The sequence below is a fragment of the Meriones unguiculatus genome, chromosome X, assembly GCF_030254825.1.
Source record: "Meriones unguiculatus strain TT.TT164.6M chromosome X, Bangor_MerUng_6.1, whole genome shotgun sequence".
Classification (NCBI taxonomy): domain Eukaryota; kingdom Metazoa; phylum Chordata; class Mammalia; order Rodentia; family Muridae; genus Meriones; species Meriones unguiculatus.
In genome coordinates, this window is record NC_083369.1 from 129,434,809 (window position 1) to 129,448,841 (window position 14,033).

General features: G+C 39.0%; 1 protein-coding gene across 2 annotated transcripts in view; it reads left to right on the top strand.

Annotated features, from left to right (window-relative positions):
* The window catches only part of Wwc3 (WWC family member 3), a 110,064-nt gene that overhangs the window by 55,255 nt on the left and 40,776 nt on the right, over positions 1 to 14,033 (top strand). For both annotated transcript variants that reach the window (XM_060375562.1, XM_060375561.1), the window contains exons 4-5: positions 5,564 to 5,640; positions 7,216 to 7,295. In XM_060375562.1, the coding sequence (XP_060231545.1) occupies positions 5,564 to 5,640; positions 7,216 to 7,295 (157 nt within the window). The remainder of the gene's footprint in view (positions 1 to 5,563; positions 5,641 to 7,215; positions 7,296 to 14,033) is intronic.

Below are 14,033 nucleotides of genomic sequence, written 5' to 3' on the forward strand. Positions count from 1 at the left end.
ATGGTTCTACAGTGAACACATCCCTCTTTTTTCCTACTGCTCCATTTTGCAGAATGCTCTCCTACATTTTTCATTGCAACATGTTCTTCTGTTTGCCTTTCTTTTACTGATTAATGCTTTCTTTATCTCAGCATTTTTTTTCTGTAATTACTCCCTCCTTCTTGTAAAACTCTAGCTTCTGCATGAATTCAGATGAACTATGTGACCATTCGCAGGATCCTTTGGAAGAAATTCTTGCCTGGGGCAAAATTGTAGTCTCAGACACAGGTCTTTAAACTATGTTAGGCCTGCAGGCTGAATTCTGTCAATGCAGGTGTTTACAAGAACATTTCCTTGGAGCTGAGCCATGACCATTCACTCATTTACTGTCTATGGCAGTTATGACAGCAGAATCAAGTATTTGAGACAGACTGTATGGCCCAGAGAACCAAACAAACATAATTGATATTTATCTCTTTACGGAAAAAAGTTTCTCTCCCTCAGTCTACACGAGTACTTGTCAACTATGGGGAAAAGCCTCAGTCTCCTGAAGTACTTTTATCAGCTGCTTCTGCCTGTTAATTAGCTGTGGATGGAGTTGGGCATTTTTTATTGCTTGTTCCTTTAAAGTTCTTTAGGTAATTCCTGAGTTGAGGTCTGATGGCCTAGATTGACTATGACTTCTCCCATCTAGCAACAGGAATGTAACTTTATTATCATGGTTCCAAGAATGAGCTGAGCTGCGGCCAGTGTCTCTGGGTGCCTGGGAAAAAGACAACCTTATCTCTGATGAGAACATGCTGACTCATCCTGGATTCCTTGGTCAGGTGGTGGCAAAGCTTGACCTTATCAGCCATCTGTGCTGCCAACATTCTTTTCTGAGGCTCCAAGCCCATCCCACTCAGACTATCTTCCATCGTCACTCTTCTAAAGGTTTTCTCATCTGCTTGTCTGGCTTAGGATGAGCTGTAGGCAATCCTGTCATCCTTTTGTTTTCCTTCCCACAGGCAGGTTGGAGCAGGCCAGAGAAAAATATATCACACAGCATTTTTCTCACATGTTAGTCAGCAAGCCTGAATTCTGAAGGCTACAGGACGGTGTATGTGTTTACTGAAAGGTAATCCCCAGGAGCTCAAGTCCTAGCTGTAATTCCCCCTGAGAATGATGGCATAGTGTAAGTCAAGTCACTGTAAATTCGTTTTCCTTACAGAAGAGAAACGCCATCATTTTCTCCCCTTGACAAAGAATTTTCTGATAATAGATAAAATACATGTGAAAGGGACTCTGTGATAATAGGTATAATAGTTTGCATTGTTGTGATCCAGCCAAGGCTATAACATTATTATTATATCATCCAAAGCAATATTATATTTTTTGATCCCTTGAGTTATTTAATGACTTTTTACATTGAACTGTCAATCAAGAAAAAGTTCTTGAGGTGAAAGTCTGGTCTTTATTGTAAACATTGGTATTGGAGATAGGGTAGATAGCTGTCTTGTAATAAATGTAACGTGTGCTTTGAAAAGGGGTCAGGAGTCCAAGCTATTCCTTGGACTCTGAAAGTGGTTCTGATAGACTTACTGGAACTGAGGATTTTATTTATAAATTGAATTATACTATTAAAATTTTGCCAGTGTTCACAACTATGCTTAGCATCTAGAGATTAAATATATTCGCAGTCTTGGGTACTTGAATTGCCTTTTACCTCATCTCAGAGATAGAATTTCTAAGTTTTAGAGAGTAACAGAAATGGATTTAGTGCAGTAGAAGGCGTCATTTTTCACATCATTTTAGCTGTAGATAATGGAAGACTTAATCCCTCGTGCCTGGACGCTAAGCAGTTCATGGACAAAGGAGTCTTACCAAGATTGGTTTGGGAGTCTTTATTAGTGCTGGAGCCTCTATAGTGGTAGTGTTGTTGCACTGAGCTTACCATCTAGATCTTAAGTATGTAGACTATGACTACTTGTCAGTGTTATGGTTCTGTTAAAGAGAAGCAAGAGGTGGGGATAGAGAGATGTTGTGGCCATCACAACTTTTGTGTATTTTTCAAGTTCCTGATAATTTTTTCCTATGAAATTTCAGAGGCAGGAACAGTCTTGTGGTGGTGATTTATCAGTCTCTCTCTTAATCAGTCTCTCTCTCTCTCTCTCTCTCTCTCTCCTTCTCCTTCCCTCCCTTCCCCTCCTCTCTCTTCCCCCTCTCCCCAACCCACTTTGTGTGTGTGGTTTGTTCAGGTGTGTATGAGTGCACATGTATGTGGAAACCAGGCCCTAGGTATTGTTCCTCAGGTGCTTTGGCTTGTTGTTACTATTATTTACTTCTTGGAGACCGAATATCTCACTGATTAGGCTAGTCTGTCTGCAGCAAGCCCCAGGGAGTCACCTATCTCAGCACTGGGATTACAAACACCCACCATAATGCCTGGCTTTTTACATAGCTTCTAAAGATTGAATTCAGATCCTTACGCTTCTGTGGCAGGTATTTTACGGACTGAGCTTTCTCCCCAGCTCTGCTGTTAATAGTTTTTAATATGAGATTTAATACTGTTGAATTTTAGTGGTAGGGTTAGATTCTAGCTTTAGTGGGAAATATCCCAGTGTTATCTAATCATGTCATCCTCCTGATTTAAGTTAACAAGTTTAACTTTCGTGTAAGGGTGGAGATAATGACCTTTATTTCATTTGCATATTACATTTAACTATTTTACTGAAGGTCTTTAAGCTTAGGAGTTATGGGAGTGAGAGTTATGCTTGGTGTGGAGATTGTGGGGAGGTGCAAATGTGGGCAAACAGAGCATGTAAGTGGAGGTCAAAGGGCAACCTTAGATGATGGTCTTAGCATTCCTCCTTGAGACAGGTCATCTTGTTTTTTTCACATCTGTGTGTGCCAGGTTAGCTGACCCAAGAGCCTCTGGGGAATCTTCTGTTTCCACCTCTCATTTTGTTGTAGGAACACTGGGATTAGGGATGTGCATTACTCTGCCTGGCTTCATGTGAATTCTGGGGATTTAAAGTTAGATGTTTCTTGATGCTTGTCTAGTAAGTACTTTACCCACTAAGCCATTTCCTGAGCCGTGATGTGGAAATTTTCTATAAATAATTTTTTGCCTGTTAAGACATTGTTTGAGAGCCAGGCGCAGTGGTGCATACCTGTAATCCCAGCACTCAGGGGGGCAGAGGCAGGCAGATCTCTGTAAGTTCAAGACCAGCCTAGTCTTTAAAGCAAGTCCAGGAGAGCCAACGCTACACAGAGAAACCCAGTCTTTGAAAGAAAAAAGAAGACATTTTTTTGAGGAACTAGAGAGAGGGCTCAGCAATTAGGAACATTGGCTGCTTTTCTGGAGAACCCAGGTTTGACTTCCAGCACCCACTTGATGCCTCACAGCATCTGTAACTCCAGTTCCGAGGGATCCAATACCCTCTTCTGGCTCCAGAGGTACCAGGCACTCCATGGTATACAGACATACATCCAGGCAAAACACCCATACACATACCATTTAGAAAATTTTAAAATAACATTGTTTGAGCCATAACAGTCATTGTTGATCTTAAATAAAATCTATGAATTGGGTAACATTGAAAGTTGTAGAATTCGGAAATAGCAATTCTTACCTAAGACAGAATACTGGTGGTGTGAGGGTGGGTGTGGGACTCATGTTGGTTAAATACTGGACTTTGTGTATGCTATGAAGTTTTCTACAAATGATCTGTATTCATAGCCTAAGGATTGTAGATTTTGTTCTTGTTTGTTACAGGGTCTCACTGTGTAGCCCATACTGTCCTTCAGTTTAAAGTGGTCCTCTTGACTCAGCTTCCCAAGTCCTGGATTACATACATGAGCCACCATACCTAACTAAGAATTGTGTTATTTTTTTTCTTCATGTCCTTGAGAGATCACAATTCTAAGTATAAGACGGTTTGAGATAAAGCTGTCAGACATTTGCACTCTTCCAGATATTTATTTACAGTAGATTCAGTTGTTTGAAGTTCTGACTAAATGGGGCTTAAATAGTAGATTTTCCATACAGTTGTTTTTAAAATAGGAGCTCTGAAGTTCTCAAATTAACTTTGGATGTGGTTCTAATTGAAGTTTTAAATAATCTTGCTATGTAAGCTACTTGATGGTTTTAAGCTGTCCTTTCAAATATAAAGTGAGGAAAGGATCTTGAATTAAATTCTAGCTGTGAGCATCTAAGTTAACTATGAGAGGGACAGTCATAGGTACTGAAATCACAGAAGTCTGATGATGCTTGGGTAAGTTGACTCACAGATGAAGACCATGGAACTAAGGAAGACAATAGATACAAAGTCACCATAGTACAAACCACCAAACCTTCGGTATCTAAACAAATATGATAGAAACAGAAGGGAAAAACAGTGTAGAGAGGTGAGAGAAGGGGGAGAGAGGAGAAACAGCTACTGGCTGTTTCAACCACTAGAATGCAAGATTGGACTTGCAGCTTTGTGGGGACAGAAATGGGGCTTATTCACTCCAGGTATTGGGTAGACATACTAATAACATCGTGTCTTTAAAAAGCATTAAATCCTCCAAGTGGGTTCCCTAGTAAGGGGAACAGGGGCTGTCTCTGACATGAAATCAGTGGTTGCCTGTTTGATCATCTCTCCCTGAGGGGTGGGGAGTTGCCTTACTAGGCCACAGTGTAAGACTATGCAGACAGTCTGATGAGACCTGATAGGCTAAGGTCAGATGGAAGGGGAGGAAGACCTCCCCTATTAGTGGACTAGGGGAGGGACATAGGAGGAGAAGAGGGAGGGAGGGAGGATGGGATTGGGAGGGGGCAAGGGAAGGGACTACAGCAGGGATACAAAGTGAATAAATTGTAATAAATTTAAAAATAAATTAAAAATAAAAATAGGTGATCACTATAAAAATAAAATAAAAAAGGATTAAATCACATGCATAACACATACATAATCTATGGGTTTATTTTAGCCAAAAATCCAAACATACTGAAAGTCAAATGTGAACATCTTCAGTTTCCTGGGAACAAGTAAATTGAGGGTATACAGCCTTTAATCTGGTTAGACTGACATAGTAACTAGATTTTGACAAAATTAGAAAACTAGCTTCCTTTTAATTTTATTACTTTAGTGTTGCTTTTTTTTTTTCCTTTCTCATGTCAACAACAATTATCCATCTGGAGAGTATAGATTCAAAGACAATAAAGAAAAAAATCCTTTGACAAGCAACCATGGACAATAACAATAGTTAACATGAGTCTGTTCTTCAGTTTCTTCTGTGTTTATATGGGAAAGAAAGTAACAAAGAAAGAACAGTTTTCATACTGTAATCCTTTCTCCCTGGTGTCTATGTGGGCTTTCACCCTTATAGATTTGCAGTAGAAGTTAACAGTTTATTTACCTGTAGCTTGTGTCATGTGACCATGTAGTAAATCCTAATGCAAAAATCTTTGAGGCTGTGAGATGTTGATTATTTAAGAGTCAGTGCCCTGTGTAAATCCCAGACTAAGAGTAAGTTATTAGTGTGGTGAATCAGAAGTTCCTTTTGTCCATTTATTTTAAAAATTGTATTATAAAACAAAATATTTTCATTTTCTTAGCCTTCTCTGCATATTCAACTAATACGAAGTATGATCCACACCAAATTAAAGCAGAAATAGCAAGTCGTCGGGATAGGGTAAGTAAAACAAGGGCTTTCACAACTAGAAGCACTGTATGTTTTTTTTTTTTTTGTAACAATAATTATCATGATTCATTGTATGACCATCAGTATGTCTGACAACAGGAAATTGGTAAGATGTTTATTTCCTGAATTATTGTTGCATTTTGTGTTATTTTTCACTTGTTTTGCAATGACAGAAAAAAATAATGTTTTATTTTAATTCCATTGCTCATCAGACAAAAGTAGCCAGTATCCATTGCCTGTTTTATAATATAGACTATCCAAGCATTTCAGAAGATGGCATGATATCAGGACCTAGTGTCATAGGGCTGTTTCTCTGTGCCATTAGTATACCACTTTTGAGTCTTGGTAGCTGTTGTTCTCCTTGGGTTACTAGTCCCAAAGGGCCAGCTCCTATAGCAGTGCTTTATCAGAAGGATTCTGATCCTTCCTTGGTGACACTTATATTCTTCAAGTGACACCTCGGCTCATCCCTTTAAACCTTTGCCCAACTGGTTGTCTCAGAAAGGGCCCATGCATTGTTTTGTGACAAAGCTCAGGAAACATCTTGGTAATGAGGCCTTCTCTTTTATTGGTGTGCAATTCCATAAACTAGGCTGTGTGTTTTAGTTCTCATGTTCTACCACAGCAAAGAAAACCACCTGGGGAGCTTTGTAAACTTACAAATTTGTAGGCCTATTTCTCACTGTACTTTGATGGCAAAGTAGAATAGGTTTAGACTTTGTGTAATGAACCATATCAGGGGGTTGAGGTTCAGATAATCAGAGGCTGCAAGTATCCTTGGTGCCATCTATGAGGAGTAAGTACAAGGGAAATTGATAAAATATTCACATTGTTACCCTCAAAAAATAAGTACTTACAATTCCCTACTTGAATAGAACCTGTCACCAGATCCTGTGATGTGGTAGGGAGCCCCCATGGTAGGGAACCCCCATTTTAACCTTGGGGGGTTAAATTATTCTTTAGAGAACTTCATACATGTATATATTTACATAGGATGATACCCATCACCCATTTCCTCCCTCCAGCTTCCTCCATCTCTCTCCCTATCCTCCCAACAGGCCCCTTTTCCAACCTTATGTCCTTTTCCTTTTTTTCTTTATTTTTTGGTTACCTAACTCCAATTAGTATTGCTCATATATGTGTAGATATGAGAGTATCTGCTGGAGCATGAGAAGCCTCAAAAATATTGTCACAAAGATGTTGTCACATCTCAAAAAGATTATTTTTTTCCTTTCTAATCAGCAATTAACTACTAAGAACTCCTCAGTGAGGGAGCCACTTCCCCATCTGGAATTTTGGCTGGTTTGATTTTGTGCAGGTCTTGTGGCAGGTAGCCCCAGTTACTGTGAGTTCGTAAGTGCAATAACGTGCTGTGTCCAGAAGACATTATTTCACAGCACTCCTCAGGATTGGTTTTTTTTTTTTTTTTTTTAAGTCTAAGCAAGGCAGTTTTCCTAGCATAGTGGAGAGTGAATGATCCAAGCAGTTGAAAGCTAAGGAAGAACTTGAATGACTGGTATATAAACAACTAATCACTGCTTACATTTGAAAAAAAAATGTTTTTAGCTTTCCAGATTAAAACGAGAGCTGACCCAAATGAAGCAGGAGCTGCAATACAAAGAAAAGGGTGTGGAGACCTTACAAGAGTGAGTTACTTGCATGAGATTTTTTTTTCTGACACATTTGTTCCTTAGACATGTCATGTCCAAAAGCCTTAAGACTTTCATTTTATGCTTTTCTTTATGTTCACTATTTTCTTATATCAAATATTTGAATCTTTTCCATGAAGAGACCTTATTTCTTTAAATGAAAATACTTGAGAAACAAAACCTTCTTTTTATATTTATATATACTTTTCTATAGTTATACTGCTGAAGACATGAATGACAATTTGCCTTTCAATTCAGGATTTTCTTAGTTTCTCTTAATTTTTTTAATTTCCAAAAATAATTGAAATGAAATTATAATCTAGTTCCTCAGTGTTAGTAGTCACTCATGAAGTTCTCAGTGGTCACATGTGGGTAGGACATGTTTTCCCTACCAGAACAAATAGTGATATTTTGGTCTAGATGGCTCTTGATGTAGAACATCCTGCATACCAAGGAAGCTGTATAGCATCCTTGCCTTCTATCCATCAGCTGTCAATAGCATCCAACTCCCATTGTGGCGACTTGAAATGTGTCAAGACCAGTGGTTCTCAACCTTCCTATTGCGGCAAGCCCTCACGTTGTAGTGACCCCCAACCATAAAATTATTTTATGTACAGTTACCTCATAACTGTAATTTTGCTACTGTTATGAATTATAATGTAAATATCTTTGAAGGTAGACGTTTGCCAAAGGTGTTGTGATGCACAGCTTGAGAACCACTGGTACAGATGTTGTCAAATAGAATCTCAGGGCTAGTGGCTACACATTGGGCAGAATAGGCTATATAGATTCCTATCACAAAAAGTACTGCTGGATGGCACCATCAACAAGACTTCCTCCTTTTCTTGCCTTTGTAGTTAGAACTGTATTCTTACAAAGAGTTTGAGGAGGAATTTCTTATAATTAGTAAATTGTATTAAATCAGCACATTAAGTGAACAAAAAGAGTGAGTATTTTAGAGGTGGTAATGGTGGAGCTTGAAAGATCTTGTTTTCTTAAGAAAGAGTAATGTAGACTTACTGGTTGAGAGTCCTTTCAGAGACTGGCTCTACCAGCTAATCTTGGCCTGTGCTTTAAACTTTTGCATGTCTATGTTTTTCCTCTTTACATGATTGTCTTAGCCATTCTGCCTGCTAATAAGGCCTTATTTTGCTAATAACAAAATAAGGTCAGCTGGGTGGCTTGAAGAACAGTCTTTTATTTCCGTAATTCTGCATGAAATCTAGAAAGCTGAGTTTATTCCTAGAAAGGGCCCAGTTCCTGACTTGTAGATAATCACCTTTACACTGTATCCTTACATGGCTGAGAGAGAATCATGGGCATGACCCCTGCAGGTGGGTTTTGATAAGCCAATCAGCATAATGCCATCGGAGCTCTTTTAAAGTCATTTTCCCTTTGTTCTTTATTAGCACTGAGTGGTCTGTTTGTGTGGTCTGCCTGTGTTTTGCTTCTGCAATCTGAGATTCTTTTAATTAGCACCAGTCAGTTAGCACAGCTGTTTTTGTTCTGCTTTTTAAGAGTTTCTCTTAAGCAAATCAAGCTTCTTCTCTAGTGCTGTTCTGTTGGAAGTTGCATTGTCACTGTGTGCTCCCTGGCTACTGGCTTTGTTGCTCATTTGGTCCACTTGATACAGTGTTCCCTGGTGTAGTGATGCTGGCTCTTTATCCCCTACCACCCCCATCATCCAGAAAGCCTCCAGGTCATCCCAACCCTTTCTAGGATGCTTCCATTTGTGTTGTGGCTACTCTGCTAAAAGATGAATAAAGAATAAAGGTAAACTAATAATTGGGTCTGATAGATTATCGAAAGTTTCCTGGGCTCTGTAGTTGAATAGGAGTTTGATTACCTGCTTTCAATACCCTTTGCTACTGGTAGCTTTTCTCTATGTTACTTGCTAATCTGGTGAGCTCTGTTTATGCTAGAAGTAGCAGTCATTTCATTTTTTACTTGAAGATGTACTGAAGAAGATGACTAGTGTTCAGAAAGAATCTGAGAGTGTATAGCAGCCCCAAGCTCACAAGGGAGCCAAACTCTGTGCTTTTTTTTTTTCTGGAGGCTATGGCTTTTACTGGGGATTGCTGTGCTTGCTGCCCAATATCTCCTGGCTCATTGTGGATAGCCAATTTCCCATTTTGAATACAAAGTTTGTAATGTCCGGTTAAGACTGAACATAATCTAAAACATAAAATATGGTGGGAACTGGGAAATGGACTTCCCCTTGGCCTTGTTGGGAAGTGGTCTACCTGGTGTAGTTGTAAGTGGCTCGAGGATAGGAGATGGCCTTTATTTCTCCTGCTATGTAGTATGAATGAGCACAAGGAGAGGCTTAATTTCATGCCTGATGGTGATATGAAATATGAATTGGAGTCCTAGAAGAGAGAGTTATGGTGATTTTAGTTAGTTTCTGCTTGCCTTAGCAAGAGTCCATACTTGGGAGAAGTCATTGAAAACTTGCCTCTTGCTAGAGGGAGGGTCTCCATGCCTGCTAGAACTCATGAAGGTACCCACTGTTCCCTGGGATGTCAAGAAGTATCTGGGGAGATTCTGGGCCTAGCTTTGGTCCTAAGAGGCTTACTTTCTTTCTGGGCCTTACTAGTGGGCCAGGCTCTGAACACCTTCCAGAGCTTCCCAGAGAGAGCTCTACTTAAATAGCCTGCTACTGCTCTGTTGGAAGCCACATTGTCACTATGTGTTTACTGTATTCTGTGACATGGCCACTCAGGAAAAAAGAGAAAGAATAGAAACTTATATCACTCTTAAAGTTTTTTGGAAGTAAAAAGCAAGCTTGTACCTTGCCCTGAGTTCCACAGGCTATGAGATTTTTACAACCTAATTAATTTTCTGTTGTTGAAGATTGGTCATTTATGTTTGAATCAAATTGTGCACATTTGTATTGTTCCTTGAGAAATTTTAGGGAAAATATTATCTTCTTACTGTTATAGTAAGTCCTGACTCTAAGTCCAGACAGCACATTATTATATTATTATAACATAATAATATATTATACATAAAAATGAAACTTACACATTTGTTTGTTTGTTTGTTCAAATTACCACAATTTAAGGTGATAGTCTTAGTTTTTCCTCCAAAAATTGTCTGCAGTTCTTGCTTCCCAGAAATTGCAAAGCAACTCAATAGGAGTTTGGCCACTTAAAACATTTTAAACTTAACTTGTTTACCTTGGTGAATTTCCTGGCTAGGAAGGAATCCATCATTATGCTTGAGTCCAAGGGAGGGAAAAAGAAACTTTTGTATTTAAAAGTATAATCTATATATGCTGCAAATATTTGTGGAGGGGAGCTGGCATGGGATATAATCTCTGGGTTAATGATAAAGTTATATATATATATATACACACACACACACATAGAGAGAAATGCAAGCTTTTAGTGTTAGAAGACAAATAAAAGTAGAAAGAATGAAAGCCTCCTATTAATCTTGGCAAATATGTAGTCCTGTCTAATTCCCTAAGCTCTTATTAAAACAGATCTCCAAATATCGTGTAATTGATCAATCTTTTTTCTAAAGCTGTACACTTTTTTGTAATGTAATTTGAGTGATAATATCTCACTTACTAGGCACCAATCAGCACTGAGCATATTTCCTCATTTTGTTTGTCTCCAATGAGGCCCTCACAATACATTTGTTTGTTGCATCTGTTACATCTGTGCTTCTTCTTTTGCTTTCTGCTAACTGATTCGCTCAGGAAAAGAATTTGTGTGTCCTATATAGTTTCCCGGATTTTAGATTTCAGTTCTTGATTTGGCTAGATTTTCAGTGCATTCTGAGTTTGGTAGCTTTCTATAGCCATGCATAATAATAATCATAAGCTTTCTGCCTTTCTTTGTACATTTGTATCTTTCAGGATAAGTGCCTAAAGTTGGTTTGGGTGGTCATAGGATGAATGTATTTGTTATATATTGTATATTGCCAAATTTTCTTACAGCAGCTGCATCATGTTGTCTCCCTACCAGTTGACATGAACATTTATGTTCTCCATGGCTTTGCCAATAGAATGTGTTGAAAGCTATGCCATTTTTGCCTATGTAATTGGTGAATGAGAGCATTTAAGGGAATTATTCACTTGTATTCAGAAAGTGCAAAGACTTGATTTCATTTGTCCTGAAAGAAAGCCTTAAGTGAGCTTCTTCAGTGAAAGATTAGACTCCCTTGCTTACAAGATTTTGAAACTTAACTTGAAAATCATATTAATGTGACTCATTGCTAGTGTCCAGAGACACATAGAAGGATACAGAAATTGAAGACTGTTTCTGGAATGAACAAAACACAAGAATAGGCTGCACGTGCTCACAGGTATGGGCAGAGTCCTCTTGGTAGTACCCTGTTTGGAGATCTAAAGTGAACTTTGTACTAGATTCTGAACTGTCTTGGCTGAGAAGCCCACTTAACGCAGCTTTCTCCCATTGAAGCCTTTATCTGCCTAACAATGAAATGTCCTTGACACTGATGTGATATCCAGAATGCTGCCCTGATCCCCTTGTTACCACATCTGTTGTTTATGGTGTGATATTTCCACACCTGGCATACAATCCCTCTCATGGATTCTACTCTGATAATACTGAGTTGAGACACTATTGTGATTCATGATTCTTGTGAGTAATCACAGAGATTCTTTTTAAATGTCTCCTCAGCTTAAGACTCTCAGGTGGCCTTCTCTCTCCCCTAGACTATAAGCTAGACACAATGAATTAGCTTCCTGGACCAACCTCTTTACCCCTTAGATTCATCCTCATTCATTCATGTCAGCCCCATAACCACGATGCTGGCTCTCAGCATGCCTGGGATACTTGCTTTTACTACTGGCAGTTGCTACCTAAATTCATCTTTCTTTTCTGTGGGTCTCTGGGACAAGTGACATTTTGCTTAAATCCTTGATGAGCCATCCTCTTGAAAGTGACAAACTCTTCATTACATGCTTACCCCAAATTGGATTCATTTGGTTTAAAACAATGGATAGTGTGTTATTTAATGACCTAATAAATGGACCCTGGTCTGGGTGCTATGGGAGTGACTAAGGTTACTGTCTCTACTACCTGTCATATAGTTCACTTCATCCTTGAATGCTGGGACCCTCTGAGAAAGGGAAAATTATCCTTAGTCAAAATGTTTTCCTGGGCTGCCATGATATTAGGGCTATCTGTAAATTGGACTCATTACCTTCTTATTATCTTCTCATTCATTTTCTTCTTCTCTACATTTTGAATTCTGTTTTATTTGAGCCATGAGTTTAAGTCCTGTTACTTACGTCTGTCTGCTATTCATATTACCAAAGGGGTGTCCACTAAGTGGTCTAACAACCCATTTCTACTAGGTCCATTCTTACCATTCTATGAGCCATTCAGCCTTACAGTTGATTAAGGATCCTCCCAGTTGAGGTAGAATGGATATAGTTACACCTTTCTGTCTTCTTAAATAAGAGTGACTACATGCTCCAGACTACTTGACGTCACAGTGAAGCGTTACTACATAAGAGAGTTAGCACTTTCTCTCTGAGGATTTAGCAGTCCAGAAAAGAATAAAAATCTGAACAGGGAGTATGGTTCCATTAACAATATCCCAGTAACATGAACATAAGGTACAGCCTGTGTAACCCCCTTCTAGCAGTACTCAGATAGCAGTAAGACACACAGAAATGGGGTGGAAACAAAAGGAGCATGTTTCCAGTGATGGGACATACCTAGCATCCACACAGGACCTATTGTTGGTAGCAAGGTGCCAGAAATTTCCTGATATTCATTCAAGATCCTTTCTAGAACTGCTAATGTAAAATGTAGTGGTTGTAACAAAAATATTTATTCTTTGGTGTTTTAATCTGTGGTATTAACATAGTGTACCTATAGAGAACTGGTATATATATATATATATATATATATATATATATATATATATATAATTTTTTTTCTCCAAGACGGGGGTTTACGGTGTTAGTCTTTATCCTTCTTCTGCTAGTGAATGCTACCAGTATCTTCAATTGATTAGCAAAACTGGAAACCTTAGGGCAGTATGACATGAGATTGATTATAAACATCTCTGGAATAGCTCTTGCCTGCATGGGGTTTCTTATCTGACTGGTGTCTGTTCTGCCTTTTTTTTCCCCTTAGATTACTTCTTTTGTTTTTCTTTAATTAGATTTTTATTTTTGTATTAATTAAAGTTTATACACTTTGTATCCTAGCTGTAGCCCCCTCACGCACTCCCAATCCCACCCTCTCTCCCTCATCTCCTTCCATTCCTTTCTCCAAGTCCACTGATAAGGGAGGTCCTCCTCCCCTTCCATCTGACTGTAACCTATCAGGTCTCATCAGGACTGGCTGCATTGTCTTCCTCTGTGCCCAGGCAAGGCTGCTCCCTCCTCGGTGTGTGTGTGGGGGGGGTGTCAAAGAGCTTACCACTGAGTTCATGTCAGAGACAGTCCCTTTTTCCCTTACTAGGGAACTCCCTTGGATACAGAGCTGCCGTGGGCTATATCTGAGCAGGGGTTCTAGGTTATATCCATGGTTGGAGTATCAGTCTCAGAAAAGACTCCTGTGCCTAGATATTTTGGTTCTGTTGCTCACCTTGTGGAGCTCCTGACCTCTCCAGGTCCCACTCTCTCCTCCCTTCTTTCATAGGATTCCCTGCACTCTGCCCAAAGTTTGGTTAAGAGTCTCAGCATCTGCTTTGATAAATATATATATATATATTTTATATATATATATATATATATATATATAT